Below are 22,106 nucleotides of genomic sequence, written 5' to 3'. Positions count from 1 at the left end.
GATTCGTATAAAATGACAAAGACAAAAATACTGAAATTAATTATGAATATACCTAACAAGTATTTTCATGACTTGTTGTAACGTCTAGTGGATGATAAAATTCTAGCTACAACCAAGTTCCACCTGTTAGGTTGTCTTAAAAGTTTCTTTTGCTTCATAAGGAAATAATAGATGCACATTTTCTGTTTTATATCATTTTATCGATTCACGAACGACCCACTTTGTCCCAATAAAACGACAAATCTTCTGCATCTATTGTTTTCGTATAAAACTTCCATAAGAAACTTTTCGGCCTAACAACCTAATATTTAATTAGCTTTATAAAAGCACGAGTTTGCGTAAAAATCTGCCAGTGTGTTCTCCATCATCTATTCAACAAGAAGGAACGTACCTGCATTCCTCCGGTTGAACGTAGCTATATCCACCCGATTTCACCTCGTCCTCAGGTCGAGGGATCGTCTGGATCCTTTTCGGCGCTTTCCTCTTCTCGGGTATCTCCTCGAAGTTGATCCAGTTGCTCGGCCTAGCAGTGGCCCTCGGTGGCAGTGGAGGAGGACTCGGCGATTTACCTGCGCTCTTCCGTCCCCCGTCAGGCACTTTGCCTGCGAATTCCATAAACGTGTTGGCCGCGTGCTTCCGCGGACTTTTCAATTTAAAGCTATCTTCTCGCGGCAATGATATCTTCATCTTCTCAACACGACGCTCGTCGAGGGACGTCTGCATCACAAACTCGTCGAGCAGCGTCGGGTTTATCGGCGTCGTTGAACGCGGCCTCTCGATTGGTATCGTTCTGGATGTGAATAACGTTATTAATTTGGTATTGTTATTGAAGGTAAGACTCATGGTCGCGATACAGTTCTGTTAAAAAGTCTTTGGACATTTATTCTGTGTAAAAGATCTTCCTACGAAAGCGTTTGGAGAAGATCGTGAATTTCACTTATTATGATATTCGTAGAACTTTGAATTTTTTTTAAAGATACAGAATCTGGAATTTTATTGAGAGTTTAGAATTTTATTAAAAGATCTTAAATTTAGAACTCTATTTTAGAATCTTAAATTTCGTTGCAAAATGCATTGGGTTGGCAATTAAGTGATTGCGGATTTTGTCAATACCACCTAATGACAAAATCCGTAATCACTTAGTTGTCAACCCAGTAGATCTTGGAAATGTCTTTCCAAGTGTAGAATTTAGAGGTTTGTTTAAAAATGTAGAGCTTGGAAATTTACTCTTAGAATCTAGAATTTCGTTCATATCGTTAATACATTAGTAGCGTATACTTTCTGAATCATAAAATATCATTTCCTCGTGTCTTTATGATACACTTGACTTCTTTTTATTATATACTTAGCTTCTCACTGTTTTTAAGCAAACCTTCCAATATTTACGAACGTAATTGTCTCGGGACTTCTGAACAGGGCTGTGAATAAACGGATAGTGAATCGCAACATTGCAGACATCGTGTGAAACAAAAGAGAAAGAAAAGTACGCTCCAATCAGCGAGCAGTAACAGCACAATTGTAAATAACACTTACCTTACTTCCTGAAGTCGTTGTTTCACAGGCAGGATCGGCACAGCCACGCTTTTCTCCAGGGGTAGGGTGGTGGGTACATAAGGAAGATCCTCTTCGAAGCTCTCCTCGTAGAACAGTCCCTTCCTCTCGTCAGGCAATTCCTCGGCAAGTTTCTCCACCTTGTTCCTAACAAACTCGATCTCCGAGTCTCTCTCCGACTCCGAACTATTATGATCCAGATCAGAGATCACGCTTGGTGTCTTCACCAGTCCATCCACAGTCTTCGTTCCGTCATCCAACAAATCTGGCCTCTTTTCCACTGTTTTAACCGGCGCGTGTTCCCTCGTTTCAACTTGTTTCTGTTTCTGCCTTGAAACGTCTTCCTCGACTATCTCGGTTGGTTCGACAGGTTGTTGCAGCTCTTTGCTTTTCCTTTTCGGCTTCGTAGCTTCCTTCTTTCCTATCGAGTCTTTCGACGAACTGCTGGATATTCGATGGTCCGCAGGAGGTTTGCTATCGATGGACGATGACGATCTCACAGCGGTTTCGCTGGTTTTCCCGTGGCTACTCAGCTTTGAGTCCTTCGAGGAGCTCCTCGAGATCTCAGAATCCTTCGAACTGCTCTGCGGTATGATCTGGCTGGTCTGACTGTCCCGCGAGTACGACCTCGGCGTAGTTTCGATCAAAGCTTCGGTCTTTATCCTCGTCGCGGGTGGATAATGCTCTATCGACACTTCCGTTACGATGCTTCCGGTTCGAGGCTCCGATTCGTACTCGTCCAGCAGCTTGGTAGGCGTTTCCAATGGTATCGACACGCTCTCCGAAGGCAGAGCCTCCTCGTAGTTTCTGTCATCCGCGTGCAGGCTTATGAAAATCGAGTCGTCCTTGCGACTCTCCTTTTCAGCGTTAAAACGAAACTCCACGTGGCCTATACTTTCTAAAGACGGGTGTCCTCCGGAACTATCCAACTCCGTGCCACAGGATGCCGCTATCGCCTCGTCATAACTCTTCTTTCTCTCGCGTTTCTTGAACAGACTCAACGTCGAGGAGAACACGCCCTTGTTCTTCGAGTCCTTTTTCAAACTGCCAGACCCTTTGTCCAAGGTCACTCGCTCGCGCGATTTCGATCTGCTACGCAGACTTTCCGTGGTGTCCTTGATCTTCGAGGTGAGGCTACGACGTGGTTTTGTGCTCGGAGACGGCGATTCTGGGCTCAACACACTGCTGTCTGTACGGGCCTTAAAAGTTGAACACGCGGTGGTCAAGTACATGCAGTGTCTTTTGTTCGAGATTCTTCTCGATTAAGCTAGCGGATCTTCTACAAAGACAAAGCCAGGAATCCAGGTGTGGACGATGTGTGAAGCGTACAAGCCTAATTTCTACTATACGCGATCTGTGCCAAAAGGTAACCGAACTACTTCAGCGAATAACGTCTCTGTTTAACGAGACTCCTGTCATCGAGATACACGCGGATTCTTCTCTCTTACTTTGCCAACAAATGCAAAATGCAAGTATTTGGATATATATACCGGAACAATTGCTTCGAAACATCGATAATTTTGCTATATTCTCGACGTTACGACGCAAGAATATTCTTTCTCTACTCTTCGTTCTTTGTCTCTTTGTCGTGACTAGGACCAAACGCCAATACAAACTAAAAAATCTACTGTATCTAGTAGAACGTTCAAGTTCCATGTTTATTTATCTGCAACGAACAACCGATGCTTCGTAAAATCCATACAAACTTGCAAACCTGTCCCTAAAAACATATATTTCCATTACTCTACTGTTACTTAATTGCTAGCTACCCTAAGTAAGTAATAAAGTAAAAAGCTTCTTGCCGAAAGCGTTGCCTGTGTCTCGTTACTTTTCGAGAGTTCGGTCATCTTTTAGACAGATCGTGTGTATCAAATACATAATAAGCATTCGCTGTTAATACGAACTACGAACACGGAAACACGAGGGTACCTTGAACAGAGAGGCGAAACTGCTCTTCCTGGAAACGGAAGAGGGACTGGGTGTACGCGAACCTTCCAGATCGCGAACTTTCTGATGCCTTGGTAGCTTCGGACTACCGGTCACGCTGCTCGTTGTGGGAGTGGTCTGTACGATTTCTTTAAAGTTCTGAGCTTTTTTCCTCTTGTCGTTGAAGTCCAAGGTCGCTGGCTTTTGTACCTCTTGCGCTTGACTTCTCACCGACTGCTGCTCCGACGTCGTTGTACTTGGCGATTCATCTGACTTCTTCACCACTGGTACCTTCAATATCCACGTACAAAACGTAGGTATAATATTGCAGAACTAATATTGTAAATTAATTTTTCGTTCATATGTGAAAAATTATCGGTGAAACATTTTTTGGCAAAAAAAAAAAAAAAAAAAAGATAAAAGAAGAAAGAGAGCGGTACGAGTTTGTTTGAAAAACCAGCCCTTGTTGTCGATTAGAGTTTACCTGTATATTAACCTTCTCCAAGAATCTTTTCGTGATCTCCACTTCCCTCTTGAAGATCTCCTTCCTCTCTTCTCGTCCTCGTCTCCTAGGTTTATCCAGAGGATCTGGTTTCAAGTTTCCATCTACCATCGATACTTTTATGCTGTCTGGAATCAGTGCTTTCGTCGTGTCTGCTTCTCGTTTCAGCAGGATCTTCTCCAGGTCGTCGGTCTCTGGTTTCGACGGTTCTATCAAGTTGTCTGCCAGTGTAGGTTTGCTTCCGCAGAACGACGTTTCCAGTAAACATTTGTGCGGACTCGGCGACCTGATAATTAATTAAGATATCGATTAATTTTCGTTATCATCCGTACATACAAATTACGGAAATTCCCTCTCATCCCACAACTACTACAACGCCACCTGACAGTCTTAGAACAGTTGTTACATCTGTTTAAAAATGGAAGGTAAGTTAGGCAACGTCGCATTTACTTGTCGCAATACTACAATCTCGGTATTTAACAAATTTCGAGTTTAATTTTCAGGAAATACATAAACTTCGATATGGAAATATCCAAGAAATGGGCGTTCTTGGAGCAATTTTTCGTGTCGCTTTCAATGCAAAGTAAAGTAACACGTATTCTGCAGTTGGTAGCTTAATAAGTCAAAAATAACTATGACTTCTTACGTGTGTACGACAAAAGATACAAAGATACACTTTGAACGAACATAACACGAACAATTTTCTCAGTTATACAAAATAAATCAAATAACTACACATCATAACGCATTTAGTGACTGAAAGAAAATTTTCTTTATAAAAGTAGAAATTTGCATAAAGTGGGCGGTCGTTGCAAGAACGAGCAACTGATTAATCTACCTGGACGACGTGGCAGAGACAACGGAAAGTTTGCCAGAGGCTCCTGAACCTTGGCTACCCACGGAGGATAATCTAGACGTTCTTCCACTGATGTTCAATAGGATGATTTCCGAGCAATTGCTGTCCTTCCTTTCTCTGTCTAATTGTTTGCCGCTATAATCGGACATGGAGCCATCCTCCTTTCGCCTCTTCGCCAATTTCTTCGATTCTCTTTTCAGATCTTGTTCGTGAATGGGATCTTGCAAGTCGAGCTCCTCCGTCGACGATCTTAGATCCTGGGCGTCCTCTTTGTAGCCCAGAGTCAGCTTGCACCCAGGTGGAGGTTCTCCGCCTAGTAATTCGACATCTTTGTTATTTATGTTACAATATTTTCGTGAAAGTGGATATCGATACAGTCTCTACCATAGAATAATTTTCTAACATCTAAATTTTAACTTATCTAGCATTTAACATTAACGAGTATAAATAAATTACGACGTATAAATTCTAACGATCAGATCTACCAGAATCGAAAACTACTATACAGGTACCGATAGGATAACACGTGTAAACGGGCATAAGGCAACTCCTTGCGAAAAAATAGAAAGAATATATTGGGTTGGCAACTAAGTGATTGGGGATTTTGTCAATACCATCTAATGGCAAAATCCGCAATCACTTAGTTGCCAACCCAACATATAGAATCGGTATCGATAAACCTTTAAAAAGAAACGAGTTTGTAGAGGATAAAATAAATGAAATTTTACAAGCTATAAATTATCCAATAAGTTCTACTAGTATCGAAATTTACTATACAGGATCTGATAGAATAACACGTGTAAACAGACATCCTTATCAAAAAATAGGCACTTTTAGGGAAAAGATAGGAATCTTCTTAACAGGAACGTGTTTATAAATGATAAAATAGATGAAATATAAGAAACTACGAGTCACCAAATTATCCCGTTTGAGCTAAAATTGTAAAATTATTGATACTGATATTATCAGCTATCGATAAATCATCTCAAACATTTAATATGCATAAATGAAATCTTGCAAATCATAAACCACCCGATACTCCTATTTAATACAAAGGTCTACTCGTAAACGTTCTACCAACTAGAAATCATCTACCAACTTATAGCTCGTCAATTCGCTAATATTGTTAGGGCCCTGTTGCACAATCAAAGCAACATTATGTATAAACATAATAAGTTTTACAAGTCGCAGTATCCAAATTGCCAATACCAGCTGCCCTCTTTACCCGATTTATAGAAACCTTAAAAATACAAATTTTGCAAGTCGTAGTTTCCAAATTACCAATATCAGCTGCCTTCCTTATCCGCTTTATAGAAACCTTAAAAATACAAATTTTGCAAGCCGCACTTTACAAATTACCAACAGCAGCTGCCCTTCTTACCCGACTCGTAAAACAGCTGAAATTTGATAATGAAATTTTTCAAATTACTTATCGTCTGATCATCCTATTTCGCGTAAGATCGTGAAATGATAAGACTATGTGAATAATCCATTAACCTATAACTTGTCGAATATGCTAATATTATTAGCGGATTAACACGTGTACGAGGAGCCAGTTAAACGGACCGCACGGTACAAGTGGATGTTGAAGCTTGTCCTCCGTGTTTGCATCGATTCGAAAGAGTGAAAGGAGAAAAGAAAGAAGAAAAGGGAAGAAAAATCAATGAGAAGGAACGATTAACCATTGTGTTTCGTGAAAAGGTCGAGTCGTCATTCAAAGACACGTTATCGCGTCACCGCGTTGCGAATCAGCGATAAAAACGAAACGAGCTTGTTGGAAGAGAAATCGTGTCGCTTCTTCGCCTACCTACTTGTATGTGTGTGCGTCAGTTGTAACAAAGCAACTGGAATATAGGACAAAGTTGCAGCTAGGCCTCGTTCCCCTTGAATTCTCCCATAACATCGCGACCACTATTAATTCGTGGAACACGAGCAGAAACAGGGCTTGGCGTTATCTCGAGGGAGCATTTAGAGACACCGGTGAACAACACACTAGGCCTGTTCTCGATCGATCACGACCCGGCCTCGTGGCAACCTTCTTCTTCGCGTCCGGAGAATCGTCCTCCGCGACCACCTTTTGTCGAATCGATACGCCACCCGTTTACCCGTTTATTAAACTAATATCGTTCGAACGTCGTCTTTCAGTCGAACAGCTATTTTGCTGCAAAAATTGGGCGAGTCCATTTGTTTCTCTTTTCCTTTTTTTTTTTTTTTTTTTTTTTTTTAAGAAACCATGAAACAAGGAAGAAGGTTGAGGAAGGATAAAAACGTGAAAAAATATTTCATACGAAGGAAGATTTTCCAGATAGATATTTCGATAACGTAAAAAATGTACCGTTTCCTATACCATTTGTCACGCTATATGTCTCTGTAAATCCAAAATATTTGCGCGATTGCTCGAATAAGTCGCATTCAATTCGCTTCGGTTCAATTTCTCACAACTTTTACAGATCTGAAAAGTTGCACGGTCTTCGCGCTGATCGAGGTCTTCGACTAATTCTTAGCGCGCCGTGACGCGTGGAAGTAATAAAGTGTAAGGAAAGTTTTTCTTCGAAGGGAGAATTAAATAGCGACGACGGTGGAAGAATTTAAAATTTTACCGAGCGTCGGTATATAATGGCGATTTATAAAGGACCAACTTTTTACGTTTTTTCAAACGTCGATTTAACTCTTTGACGATGTAATAAAACAACGAAAAATTTCAATCGGAGGATTGAAAAAAAGTTCGTGTTTGGAAAGTATAGAGTTAGGCGTTTCATAAAGAATAAACTATGGCGATGTGCGTTTTCGTTAGGTTCGGAATAAATTCGGAATTCGGAATAAATGCAAATTTAGAGCAAAAATGATTAAACTTTACATAAGATCACGCAACAGAATTACGAGTTCGTAATAATTTTTGCAATTGTCACAATGAAATGAGAAATGTCGATAATTTGTCATCGAAGGATTAAGAAGGATTTATCGAGTTATCGATCGAGATATAGAGCGCCAGATTTAAAAACATCGTTCGAACGGATTTCTATATGGAATTAGGACAGAACCTCCAACAATTTCTGAGAAGGTTTTAAACACGCTCGTAATATTTTGTACTAAATAACTGTTGCAAAACGACGATTCTCTTCGTCATTGACGATCGTAAAATCGAAATGTGGATTGTCTTTGAAAAACATGGAAAATGCTCCGTTATGTTAAATACTCGACCAAGTTATAATGCTCTATGCGAAAATAAACAAGCATGTACGTTTCATCGATATGCAAATTTAGTTTCGTCTCGATACGTGATAATAAACGATACAATTATAAATGCAACAAAGAATTACAATTCTTAAATTTCAATTCGATACATCAAATTGAACTTGCCTCATTTATTATCGATTAATGTTCCATTCGTATATTTACTTTATGTACCATTTTACGTATATAAGTGGAATTGTGTAAAACTTTTCCAGAGCAAAGTGGGATGGCGAATGAGAAAAGTTCAAGAAGCGTCGATTTAGACAATGATCTTTTTTCATCGCTGTGACTTTTTGTATTTCATGTAACAGACACTAAAGGTACGTATTCTCGACTTTCTTCAATTGATCTCTGATACCATGTGCGATAACAATTGAGACAGAAATTTTACAACAACTTTTGAAATTCGTCAGAAATTTTGCAATGTTATGTTTAACCGTAAAACGGTTAATATTTAACAGATAGATCTTTTCACAGATGGCTACTGTTTCCAATGTGATCAGCAAATCTTACTAATGATTAATTTGATTATTAAATTATTTGATTTGTTATTAAATAACACTCGTTTGATGGTACAAAAATCATTACTCGTATAATTCCTACAATTCGTAAAATTCGTTTACGAATTCTAGTTTCGTTCACAAGCTCGTTGCTCCTACAAATGAAAATCAATCAACGTCAATAACTATCAAATTATTAACTATTACTTTACAGTTTCTAAACAATGTCGGTTGAATGATGCAACAGGGTCCAGACGGGTACTTGAATTTTTCGTCTACGCTAAGTCGTCTAATAATATCCTCAGCTACACGGTATACAGACGTAAAACTGCGTCAGCTATTTTTCTCAAACAAACACGTACGAGTTACATCGATATCTTCCACGTAACGCATCTAGAGGTTCATCGTCCCCAAAAGGGAAGAGGCATCGTTACAGTTGCCTACTTTACCGTCTCCATCCTGGACGACTTAATTCTAAAGGAAACGGCGCTTCTCTATACCCGTAGAAAAGACATAGGGATCGACGACCAAACGAAAGAGTCTCGAACGTCTCGTTAGCTGCGAAATTGAAGAGGGGACCTATCGCCTACGACGGATTATACTGAATAACGAAACTACCCTTACTGAATAACGAAATTCACAGAGGAGAGACAACAAAGTCGTACAGGGTATTTTCAATTTTCCCGAGCAAACTACAGCAGCGTAATCTACGAGCGAAAAATAAGGAGAAAATATTGCGCGAAGTTTGGCTCTGTAAACGCTTTTGTTATAAAGTTAGAGCGTAACGTAGAAACATCGAACGCAGCCTAAATATGCGTACGTAGCAGAGGATTCTACGTTACAGTATATCTACTGTAAGTAGAAACTGCTTGGACACAACTGTTTGGATGTTTAAATTTCTTACGTTCCGAATCAAGAAATTTTCAAAAGAGGATTTGTCGAGATATTGAAACCACGTTATCAATTCACTGTGTTAATTCTTTCTGTATAGTTGTTTTTTCGGTATGATACCTGCTACAATTTTCTGTATTTCGTGATAACAAATTTGTTCCTATGCGCATATTTCTCACTGCGTTTCATCTCGGTTTAGAACTTCGCCGCGAAGCGTTTACGACAGAAAACTCCGTGCGACGCTTTACCCTTATTTTCAATTTTAAATTACGTTATTTATACTACTTGGCCGGAAAGGTAGGAAACATCCTATACACACTGTCTACACAGGGATATTTCGACTAATTTTTAATTGTCAATAGCCACAGGCAATTTTCAATTGTCAAACAATTTTGCAATGAATCGCAAGCGAGCGATTCTTACTTATTCTGTTAACATCGAGGAACTAACGAAGATATACTTACACCACTTCTGCATAAAATACAACGAAGCTTACGTTTTCGAGATGAGACGTTTAACCAAATAGGCAAAAATCGACTTACGTCACTTTTGCATCAAACGGCACATTTGGCGAGTGAAACGTATTCCTGACTAGGTCCTAACTCTTTTACACGTGTTCGATGAAACATGAATTTGCAAACAAATATCCGCCACTCCTTAATACTCTTAATACCCTTAATACTCCCGAGAATACTCTTAATAATCTTCTGTACAGGATGAAAAACTGCGTCGAATGACGTATACAAAAATGTACCTATAGTTCCATTTAAAGAAACAAGGGTCACCCCGAAAGACCTCGAAAACGCCTTCACATAGGCAAACCTAGTGGTCGTCGTGTACCCCTCGAAACAGAACAAATTTTATTTGAAACGCTTTTTTTCGAATTACGTATATCTTGGGAGGTATTCTATACTCTGTTCCTATTTTCTTTTTTTTTCAAGTGGGATCACCTGATGCTCGCCTGTGCATGTTATTTGGCGGAAATTCGCGCGATCGAAGAAACAAGCTGTCGCTGTTTGCCACTCGAAATTTCCACGTGATACAGAGAAACTGCAGAGCACTAACGAGCACTCTCTAGCTGAAGATATAATTGAATCTCGTCGCACGTTCTCGCGACCGTGGAAAATCCAATTTTCTCGCAGCAACGATTTAACTTCCAATTTCCCTCTACGCGAAAACTTCTTTCCTCTTCACGTTGACCGAATTTCGTTTCTTACGAGGGCTTGGTATCCCTTTGGCGAAAGTCAGTATGTTCTTAGATCGAATTGTTAACTCGAATAAACGGAAGCTATCGTCGATGAGTCATTCGCGATTTTATCGGACCTCGCTTGTTTTCCTAGTGGGGCTACAAAGTACACGCAGGGGAGGAGAGTCGAGGGATACACTCATGCGACCCCTTCACCTTTGTGAAACACAATTTGTAAACGTAAATTTAGACGCAGTGAGAACACAGAAACTACCGGCGATCACATTTGTAATTCTTTTTTTTAGATTTAATCGAGGTCTTTCTTCGTGTTATTTTACAATGACGATTCTGAAATTTGTATATTTCGATCTTGACCTCATTTTAGCAAACTGAAGATAGATGTAACGTTTCAAGAAGAAATTTAATAGGAAATTCTATCGAGAAATCACCAACAACATCTCTCTTCGTATTTTATTTAAGCTGGAGCGTTTCTTCGATGTCAGAGAAAAATAATTGGATCAGAAACAATGTAAAGAACGTAGTAGAATTAGGTAGAAAGCAATGTACGTATAGTGATAAAATAGCGATCATCGAATGTGTTCATTTTTAGCTGCATTTTCGTTGACACAGTCGATCAGCCCCTGCGATTATACGTCCGTCTGTACATACGCGATGGGCTTTGACTAGAAGACCCGAAACGATGCGGCGGTGCAGCCATGGTTCGCTACTTTAAGGGGTGCGTGTACCCGAGATTTCCGGACTATTGTTTCCCGTATTAACGCTTATACTCATACAAACACGTTCAGTAATCTAGTCGGTAATCTAATAGAGTGGCGAACAATTAAATAACTTACCGTGTGTGGGTACTAAAATCTAGTGAACTTGTTTAATAAAACGGTTTAGTCGAGTAGATCCATTTGATTAGATTTTTCTGGCAGGGTAGGGTTCCCACACCACTACCATCCAATTAAACCTGTAACTCAACTCTACTAATTCCGGACGCTCTCTATCCGCTAAACCATCTCGTAGTCAGCAGCTACTCGTCAATAGACTAAATTGCTGGACGTGTCTGTACGAGCCTTAAGGCCATGGCTAAAGTGGATGAAGTCGGCGCTGGTTAGACACGCGAGCATTCTTTCGTTGGATATTAGGCCACGGTTATACCGGTCGAGTATTCGGACAAACTAGCGTTCCGATGAATTTTCATTCACAGGCGAAAGCTGCGAAGCATACGTTTAGAAAAATCTATACAATTACCCAAAGCCCGGTGCCAGAATCTAAGTCACACTTTTCTAACCTTAAAGGAGAACGAATCGAAGGTTGCGAACATCTGGCAATAAGATACGATCTTAATGTGATGTTTGCACTACGGCGTAAAAAGCTAAACGACTTAGAAACACGTAAACCGAGAATTTTCTTGAAAAAAGTAGACTCGATTCAGAGGCGCAACATGCTAATTGTTCTGTCGCCCAGATATTCGATTACGTCGATGCATCGACTTCGCCAAAACGTCCGTACTTCTGCGAATACGTATCCGCTGTAACCACAGCATGATCTTTAGCATCGGTCGATCATCCAGAAACCTCGGGTTACAATTTTGATTTTACCGTCGCGTCTCAACACTGCACTACGTTAAAAGAAAAAGAATGTAATACCTGCAAGGAGTTCCCTCTCGGGCGTAGAGTCCCTGGAGTTACTGTCCTCATGGTGGGAGGAACTGCTCGCCCTGCTGATGTCAATTCTCGGCGTGCTGGGTGTCTTAAGCGAACTACCAGGCGTTGCCGGCGTGGTGACCTCGACGATGCCTGGCATTCGCGCAGCCGGTTCCCCCTGCATTCAAATTCGTAAGGCTGGTTTTGTCGTCGAGTCACAGTCACTGGGGTGTGGTTGAGTGGTTGGTTGGTTGGCTGATTGGTAGATGGTTGGTGGACACGACACGCACAGATGTGTCGCACACCTACGGGCTTCCGGGGACAAACGGAGCTTCGGACTTTCTTTCGACGGGGGAGACGCGCACGCACGTTAATCCCGCGATCGACGAGATCTTCCACGATTTTACACACACGGACCTTCGAGCGGTATCCCCGCTCGAATAAGAGCCGACTTAGAGAGGAGACTCAGGGAGGACACAGGGAAGGACTCACGTTTTCCACCTCGTCGGACAGGTCTTCGAAGGATGCTATCGGCGCTGGTCCAAGCTTCCTCTGATGTACGCTCGGTATTCCTGACGCCATATTTTTCGATAGCTCAGCCCTCGATGATGCTGCAAAACATCCTTTATTTTAGTCTATCTGCTCGCGTCCCATTTCTCCCGCTTCCGAGTTTGCCAACTTTCTCCTGAAAAATCAGTCGTCGTAATTCATCGACTCTACGATCATTTCTATGTACATTTTATGCAATGTGCACTGTTCCGCTGCTACAGATGGAACGTAGCAAATCGTGTTAAATTATTCTCAATTAGCTGAAGAGCCGATGAACACTCGGAAAGCCGATAGGCGGAGCTCAGTGTCCAGTTCGGACCCCAACGTATATCCACGTATTGCGTTGTCCCAAAAGTTTCTTTAATTTTGTAAGAAAATAACAGACGCGCAATAATTTGTTGTCTTGTAAATGCAAAACGAAACAGTTGCAAACGAAACGTATCGTACGACAGCTGCAGAACGACCGAAGATAAAGACCACAACATTTGACAGGTTAGAAATATTTTACTTGAAATATTTTATATCAGAGTAGAAACGTTTCATTGTACAAAGATTTGTACATAAATATTGTATAAATATTTGTATAAAGACACTTTTGAGACAACCTAATACAACCTTTTCCAACACATAATGTTACGAATGAAAATGATCCATTTTTGGAAAATAGCAAACTAACGTAGGGAAATGTTGTTTCTTCCTGTGCACACCGGTTTGAAAAATATCGCATTTCAACCTATGCTTAATATTATTTCTTATGCGCGGGAAAAATTATTTCCTTCTTCCATGTGTCCCTGTTTGTTTTATTATTTCAACGTGTGTTACGTTCAGAGCAGAGGTCTCGACAGACACAGATACCTCTGTCCGACTGTTAACACTTTACCGACTGATAGCCGATTTAATCGGTTTCTTGTCGCCGACGCTTACCGACTTATAGCATATTAATCGGCTTTTTGTCGCCGACAATCTTTCTCATTATTTGAGCAGTAATTTGTTATTTAGTACTAAATTTTAGTTTAGTTTTAGTTTAGTACTCAGTTGCATTGCTTTGTAAGCTCCCACAGTTTTATACCAATTTGAAAAACTTACTGTTTGCGATGAAAGAAAAGAATGGTATTGGAGAATCTAAATCGAAACACAGCCGGTGCCAGGGAGAATCTGCTCCTGAGATATCGGTCGGTAAAGTGTTAAAATGATTCACGACTGCTCGATTATCGGTCAAGTTTCTAAAGCAAACACGTGCAAGGAAGGTCATCTTTCTCGCGCATTTTTGATCGTTTTTAAAAATTGATAGCGAGAGTAGTCGAATTTTCGAGGAGGAAATTCCTCGAAACTTCCTGCCACTACTCTCGCTTCCACAGGTCGTTTCAAATGTTGACATTTACAAATACCAGCGAAAAGAATTGAGTTCTGTATCTACAAACAGCGTGGATTTTCGAAAATAGAAAAATCGAACGAACGAATATCGTGGAATAGAGATAGAAGCTTTGAAAGCATTATATAATTACGACTAACAACGTGGTAAGATTAACACGTTGACTGTGGAAGCAAAGTTGCGTGGCCCATCGTTGGCATTGGAATTTCGTTGTTTAAACTCGTCGATCCTCTCGACGCAGTACGAAAACCATTTACGCGACACGTCAACATGGCATCGGTTGTCACCAGCAACAACCAGCGATCAACGTGTTAATTTCGTATAACTATTCGATAAAAATCAAACATTTACCACTTGCGTGCGTCAAAATGATAAAGCTCGATCAAAAACGGTATTATCTTCGTTAAAATGTTCGCTAAATTATCTCTTTGTAAAGACAGTGCTTCCAAAACAGTCGTTCAGTTTTGTGGATTAAAAAAAAGAAGAAAGTGTGAAACAGAACGTAAAACACCAAAAAGTACGAGAATAGAAGCATAAGATTCACCAACAACTCACTGAATTACGAATCAGTGGCGGATCACTGGTTTTACAGAAACTTTGATTATTATTATTGTTTAAGTGGTAGTCACTTCTAAGAAAACTCTACATCTGATCTTTAGCTTTCCCAAGCACTGAAGACAAAAGACTGCGTCAAAGGCAAGCCATAAACGATACACATGCAACGTTGGCTTCAGGGTTTTTTAGTCATAGAGTAACACTGCTAGCGTGCGGATCTGGACCAGCTCATATTGTATTCCAAAATCTGTACTTACACTTTAATATTCAAAATAAATATATATTTTCTACCTTACAATTTATCCACGCGTTCCTTTGTATTCACATACATCCAATAACCTTAACAATCATGCAAAGAATATTCTCGCAAAAATGGTTTGTCACTTTCTACGCGAAAATCTGAAAAACGAAGAATGCAAAATGGCAGAGTGTGGGAATAGAAACGGCAGGAACATCGTAGGACGTAAAATTCACTGGCAATTTTCCTAGTCACGAACGTTGGGAGGGATCAGCAGCGTTGAAGAAGTTAATCAGAGCCGACGTTAGAACGTTTAAGCGAAGGACGAATCGATTAACCAAAGCTCGCAGCGTGCAGGATGTGCTGACATTGAGGGCCACTTGTCATACGTCACCGGTGTTCGAGCACCGCAGCTCCAATTTTCCATCGAACGATCTCTAAATGTTTTTTACGCGACCTTATTACCTCGTTTTCTGTGGCGTCGTGAAAGCCACGGAAAAGCGTCGTCTTTCGAATATTTTCCAAGCTTTATATAGGTTTACGAGAGGACGGACCAAAGTGAATCTGCGCGAAAGAGAGACAGAGAGAAAGACAATCGAGTCACGAAAACCGAGCAATCTGCGAACCTTGCGAAGAACCAGGTTTCCCCTTGAAACGATGAAGCGTCAACAAGTTGTCGGGCGCGAGCCGCGAAAATGTACACCAACTAGCAGCGACTACGAACAAGCCAGCACTGGAATTTTCCTCGGTATGTCGAGGCCAAAGTCGAAATTTCGTGTCTCGGGCCCTTAAGTACCCAAATTAATCATTGAACGTAATTTACTGCCGAGATAGCGAATTTTGGTGCGTTGAAAGTAATTGGAAGAATAGGAAATAAATTATCGTAGTCAGATAAGATACGCCGATCGATGATTTAGATAATAAAAGTATTAGCTTAAGTTAGATATATATTTGTGTATATTTCGTTTAGAGATGATTGAAGTCTCACGTTTGATTTACGAACTGAATTCTGTTTAGCGAGGTAACAACTAGCACAACTGGATCCAACTGTTCGATTTCCATTACTTTGTAAAGATGCTTTTGAATTATCGCGATGTAAATAGGCGCGGTGCAAGATAAGCGATAAAACATTTCTTTAAATGTTTCACTCGGATTATTTTTACGAATATCCTATTTCTGGTGTTTCTTCATTTTCGAAACTACTGCACGCGTATTTCGAAAATAACAGCCCGAACAAGATTTTCGCGAAAAGTAAAACTCTATTTCGGAGTATTGTTTTAACGAAAAAGATTATTTTCTAAGCACACAATGTTAGCGGAAAGAGCAGACAAAGGTCAAACGTTGGTTTTGCAATTGTTCGTTTCTCCACCTTGCGAGCAGCTTGAAAAAATAATGGAACCTGGAAACGTTCCGTTTCAAACTTGTACAACGTCACTCGAAGTACGTAAATTCAGTAGAAAATTAATTCACGTTATACATTTATCTTGGTAGTTAAAACATTAATAATTCGCTAGAAATATTTAATCTGCGAACAAACAGAAACGAAGAACTTAATAGTAGCAGATTATTCGAAGAAGATAATAAATCGTTGTTTTCGTTCAATTATCGAATATCCTTTCTAAATAATTCTACCGATACCGAATTTCGTCTGTGGGCTACCGTGTTCTCATTCCTCGAACTTTAATTAAAACGCACGACTTCGCTGAAACGCGTTTCACCGTTGGCAACTTTGGTTTATTCGACCCTTTGTTCCACCTTTCGATAAACTTTGAATTCGAGCAGGTCGAATAGACGAGCCGAAGATATTGGTAGAAGTTAGCGAATAGTCGAAGGTATTTTAAGGCTGAAGTATGGAAATGGACAATCCAATCGAAGACGGTATGTAATTTCTTTCCTGTTCCTCCCTTTGAAATGGAATGCTAGTCCTCTCGATGAACTTTAGCGGTTGTCTGTCAAAGGAAGGAACTTTATTCGAACTCGTGTAATTCGAGATGTTAAGAACAAGCAGACTACTACGAAAATTAATTACACTGCGAATATTTACTGCAAAGTCACATTTTTACATTACTCGAGATTAAAGCAGCAAGAGTTAAATAAATATCCGCTTCAGCCTGAGGATATTATTAACAAATATAATACTTTTAATATTTTCCATATCTTTGTACGTCGCGTGCAATCTGCACGTTTTAGTACAAATTAATTTTCCATAAATGCATGAACATTTCCAATTTAATGCAAGTGTAATGGGTTATATATTCTTTTAATTGATGTTTCACGTGCTTATTGATAAAAGCAAAGTACCATTACAATACGCAGTACAAACGAAACAGAGGCCATTTTTCGCATCTGCTGACGAACAAAAAGCTCGTCACAGGATATTTAAAAGCGTCTCTGAAGGAGCGAGGAATGTTATCGGCATTTACGCGAAATGTGATGAAAAGTGGCACCGGTCAAACTTACCAATGTGTAGCCACTTAATCTTCGTTGTTTTCACCTACTGATCCATCTACGAAATAATTCTTTGGAAATTCTGCTGACAAATCAATCGGAGTTGCGAATGGAGCAAACGCGAAGCACCGCAAGATCGTTGCTACATGCGCGCAGCAACCCAAAACACGTTCATCAACTTTGCACCTGCATGCATGTGCTACAAAGGTTGCCAACCCGGTGTTACTTTCGACAATTAATACGCAGACAAACACCGAGCGCAATTCGTGACACTCAGCATATACATATATGGATACAAACTTGGCGAGCGTATTGTTGGCCATTGTTCTCACATAGCAACAATCTGGTGATGCTTCGGATTTGTTCGATTTGAAACTTCAACTGATTTATCAGCAGAATTTCCGAGGAATTACTCGGTCGGTATGGATGAATAATTATTATTCCATAGGTGGATGAGAATTTGAAGAAAACGAAGATTAACGCTAGAACTACCACACCAGTTAAATTGATTGGTTTTACAATTTTATTTTAAAATTCCTACTTCGTGCTATATTTTTATATATGATCTAATGACCTTTGCAACGATAACTAAAAGAATAATACAATGAATTTTATTTTGTTTTTTATGTATTCAAACTGAACATAATTTTGTATTAAGGCTATTTATACCAATAGCAGTAAAAATACTTGGTACTTATCAAAGTGTAAAAGGGTCCTACGGTCTGTTTATCGAACCCCAATCAACCAGTTTCCTAGTTTCGTACAACTTGCCACACGTTTTTAAAATTTGTACTGCGTATCATGCGATATGACGATATCAGTTATCAGGAAAATTCCAGATCGATCGATAGATCGCTAGATGTTAACGCTAGAAATACCACACCAGTGAAAACGACTGGTTCTACAATTTTATAAACGTGCCAACCCTCGTTTAGGGATCATTTTAGGGATCATCGTTAATAATACTAAAAATGTACTACGTAACATGGAATCGCTTCTGTAAGAAAGTAATTGTTGAAGTGGTCGCCACTTCTAAGAAAACTCTACATCTGGTCTGTAGTTTTCTCAAGCACTGAAGCCGTCGACAGCGCATAGACAAAAGACTGCGTTGAAGGCAAACCATAAACGGTACACATGCAACGTAGGCTTCAGGGTTTTTCAGTCATAGAGTAACACTGCTAGCCTGCTGATCTGGACCAGCTCATATTGTATTCCAAAATCTGTACTTACACTTTAATATTCAAAATAAATATATATTTTCTACCTTACAATTTACCACACGCTCCTTTGTATTCACATACATGCAATAACCTTAACAGCAATAAATCGAAAAATATAAAAGTATTCTATTATTACGTATTTTTTAAAGACCAGTCATTTTCACTAGTTTTGATAGAAATAGCTTCGTGTTAACTATTGGCAGTTTTAATATTAAGCCACTTGTTCGTCTTTGTACTCGTTCCTTTCAACTTTCCCATCGCGTTTCCGATAAATACTGATAACGTCTTTCGCTGCTTGAGAGACGCTCTGAAACGTGCCGCAAGAATTTTTCGTTCGCCAGCAGGTGGAGAAGTGGCCATTTGTTAACATCCTCCTTTTCATTTGCGCTCCATTTCTCCAGTTATGTGAAACTATTAATTAGCAGCAACATTCGCAAGCTAATCATCGAACACGCAGTTTCACTGTAATCTTCCGATCGACACGGTGCAATTTCGTACGACTCTGCAATTTTCGTAGAAAATTTGAAACATTGAACTTTTGAACTTTGATTCGAACTTTGAACTTTCGCTAACATTTCCAGCAACCGAATTCTAAGTGCTTTATAAGTCTCAGGAATGTGTCGTGTACTTCGTTTCGTCTCTGTTTCCTTAATCGCGTGCAGTTATGTTAAGCGTCGATTTGTCGAATAACGAGGAAGCGTTAACGTACGATTCTATAAAAACGATAGAAAAGGCAATTAGGAGTTTCTCGGCTGATAATTAATTAACAAAATCGTAGGGTCGGTGGAACGAACCGCAGCTTCGTAGAGAGTTAATCCATTAAAAAGTTGGCCCGCTTCGAGCTTATTCTTTCCTCGTACCTACGTTAGGGACAAGAAGTTCGCGGGTAAGAAAGGTCGTTGATACGCTGAGCCAATTAGCAACGAAGTCTCGAGGGGCTCAGACTGAATCTCATGCTTCAACGTGTTAAATACATACCGCACGACCCTGTATTACGTCGCTCCAATGATTTTGTAACCATCATTCTTCCGTCTCAATATACTGAAGGGTCCTTGGAATGATTTTGCAACTTACAGCAGTTGGAGCGCTCACCGAGAGGACTAGAAAATCGTCTAATCAATGTAGGTCATAAAATCAATCATTAAGGCTGATCACCTCCGCATCATTACTGGCTATGTTGTATTAATTTGAAAAAATTCGTTTGAGAATTAAGAAATTTCAATTAAAATTTCCTGAGTTTCGCGGTTGTTCTAAAACATTGAGACACAGCGTAAAAGAGGCGCAACATACCTTTCTTTTTTAAAGTTCAGTGCGTTATATGTTACTTAAAATTATAAGTAAAAATTTGAGAATTACGTAGAGAAAAGCGTATTATTTTGATATAATATCTATGAGAAAATGAAGAATCGTGAAATTGTACATCGAAAAATAAATCTTTCAAATTCGTACATAACTTGAGATGGTATTGGTTTATGGTTGTAAATTCGATGTTCGATACGATTGGAAGCGACCAACTTAGGATATCGAACGCCGATAAAAAGTAAAAGTTGCTTTTTCATCGAAAGATTTGATTTTAGGACCTATGTTTATTTAAACGTTTTTATTCCTCCCAGTGTGTACTATAACTCTTTAAATTATGGATTTTTTTTCACGACCCTATATACACAGGCTCACGAAAGTATTCCAACGCTTGTAGACATTTTTCCCGAATAAGTTATCTGTGTCATGTCGCATATACGCTTATAGCAGTTCTTACGTCTTTATTAACATACTTAAAAAAGAAAAATGGAACCCAGACAGAGATTTATTTCGCCTATTAAATATTATAACACGTGCTTCGATATTTTATACATTTTTCCATATTATATTGTAATCTTTATATCTTTATATTTATAGATTTCTCGCAAACGCGTAAACATTGGCAGTCTAACATTTTAAAGTTTCATTAGCGCTATCATGGAACTCTATTATCGTCACATTAGTCAAGTTCCAAAAGCGATAGAACATCTAGCGCCACTATTTTCATTGCAATGAATTAAATTCGTTGAGAGAAAAATGTCAACCTTGCAGGAATGACGTCGTATTCGATAAGGAATATATTTAATGATCCATAAATAATTAATAAGCAATCTTAATTCATCGATAATCGCTATTAAATCGAGAATAAAATATTCGAAGAATACGTGTAAGTCAAATGTCAAGATCTTCCCTCTTTATTCGCGACTACGAATAACGACTGGCAAATGTATGTACATATATATATCGTCTAACGAGATCGAAAGGAGAAAACTCATTTTATAGAACATTGTCGGAGAACGAGTGGAAAATTAGCTCGGCGGAGTATCACGATGAAACTGGATGGAAAAGTCGAAGAGCGAGAAAGAGTTCGCTGGTGAATGTTCTCTTTCACGGTGTCTTGTTTTGCTTCTTCCAATCTCCTGGTAAATCAATCGTTCGGTCGTATCCAGAGGTCGTCCTCTTTACAACCGACTTCGTCATCTCCGGGCCAACGTAAGATTCTCTTTTTTAAGATTCTCTCTTTTCCCTTATATGTTATGATTTCATTAGTAAGAAATCTATGTTAGTTTGTAAATTGTATCACAATATGTTTTATTCGCTAGAATATACTTATACTCACAGCCGAGACTTGCAGTTGATTTACAGACACCTACTATATCTACTATTATACTATATTTACGAAGTTATATTATTCATGCGCTTCGAACCATTTACTCTCTTTCTCTCTCTGTCTCTCCCATTTAGGCTCCGACCGACTCTACCGATTAATTATCCTACTTAATGCATCCCTTCCTGTTCGCTAAAATTCTCTTTGGTCTGCTTATTTCCTATGTTTTTCTTTTCTCTCCTTTTGCAGCTTCTCGAGTCAAATTACCATCACTCTAACCTGTCTTCCGTTCGTTACGCGTTCCTAGTATCTATTATACTTAAATGAGAAGTTTAGATCTTAAGCTTTCACGATGATTAGGCGACGTATTCTCCGTGTTTCGATTGCCTTTTGAACCCTGTTACCGACCCCGTTCTTTGAGTCACAGTTTTAGTCCTTAGTTACATCCTTTTAACAGGCAGCAAGATCTTGATAATTATACGAAAGAGACCGTGCTTCATTGATTTCAACGATCTTGAAATATGTTGTCGAGGTCGACGTTCTTCACAACTTTTTCCTATTCACATAACTGTCACTCGGTTTTAGTTTCCAAGATCTTTGCGAAACACCACAACTCAATTTATGTTACCGTTACGGGGATCACGTTGGAGTAGACGAGCGTCTTTATACAGTCAGCTGTTTTTGATGAGTATACACGAAGAAATGGCAATATTTTGCGTTAGGACGAGCCCTGTCGGTAATAAAATTAAAAAATGAAACAGTCGTTTCGTTACAACTTAATTCTATAATATAACAGCCAA

General features: G+C 39.4%; 1 protein-coding gene across 5 annotated transcripts in view; it reads right to left on the bottom strand.

Moving 5' to 3' along the window:
- The window catches only part of LOC132907418 (uncharacterized), a 46,437-nt gene that overhangs the window by 12,229 nt on the left and 12,102 nt on the right, over positions 1 to 22,106 (bottom strand). For all 5 annotated transcript variants that reach the window (XM_060960512.1, XM_060960508.1, XM_060960511.1 and 2 more), the window contains exons 2-8: positions 12,791 to 12,909; positions 12,302 to 12,476; positions 4,818 to 5,148; positions 3,962 to 4,265; positions 3,481 to 3,768; positions 1,534 to 2,750; positions 392 to 790 (exon numbers count right to left, since the gene is read on the bottom strand). In XM_060960512.1, the coding sequence (XP_060816495.1) occupies positions 392 to 790; positions 1,534 to 2,750; positions 3,481 to 3,768; positions 3,962 to 4,265; positions 4,818 to 5,148; positions 12,302 to 12,476; positions 12,791 to 12,880 (2,804 nt within the window). In that variant the 5' untranslated portion in view covers positions 12,881 to 12,909. The remainder of the gene's footprint in view (positions 1 to 391; positions 791 to 1,533; positions 2,751 to 3,480; positions 3,769 to 3,961; positions 4,266 to 4,817; positions 5,149 to 12,301; positions 12,477 to 12,790; positions 12,910 to 22,106) is intronic.

This window comes from Bombus pascuorum, chromosome 5 (genome assembly GCF_905332965.1).
Source record: "Bombus pascuorum chromosome 5, iyBomPasc1.1, whole genome shotgun sequence".
Classification (NCBI taxonomy): domain Eukaryota; kingdom Metazoa; phylum Arthropoda; class Insecta; order Hymenoptera; family Apidae; genus Bombus; species Bombus pascuorum.
Note: the sequence above shows the minus strand (reverse complement) of the source record. Positions and strands in the feature narration are given on the sequence as shown.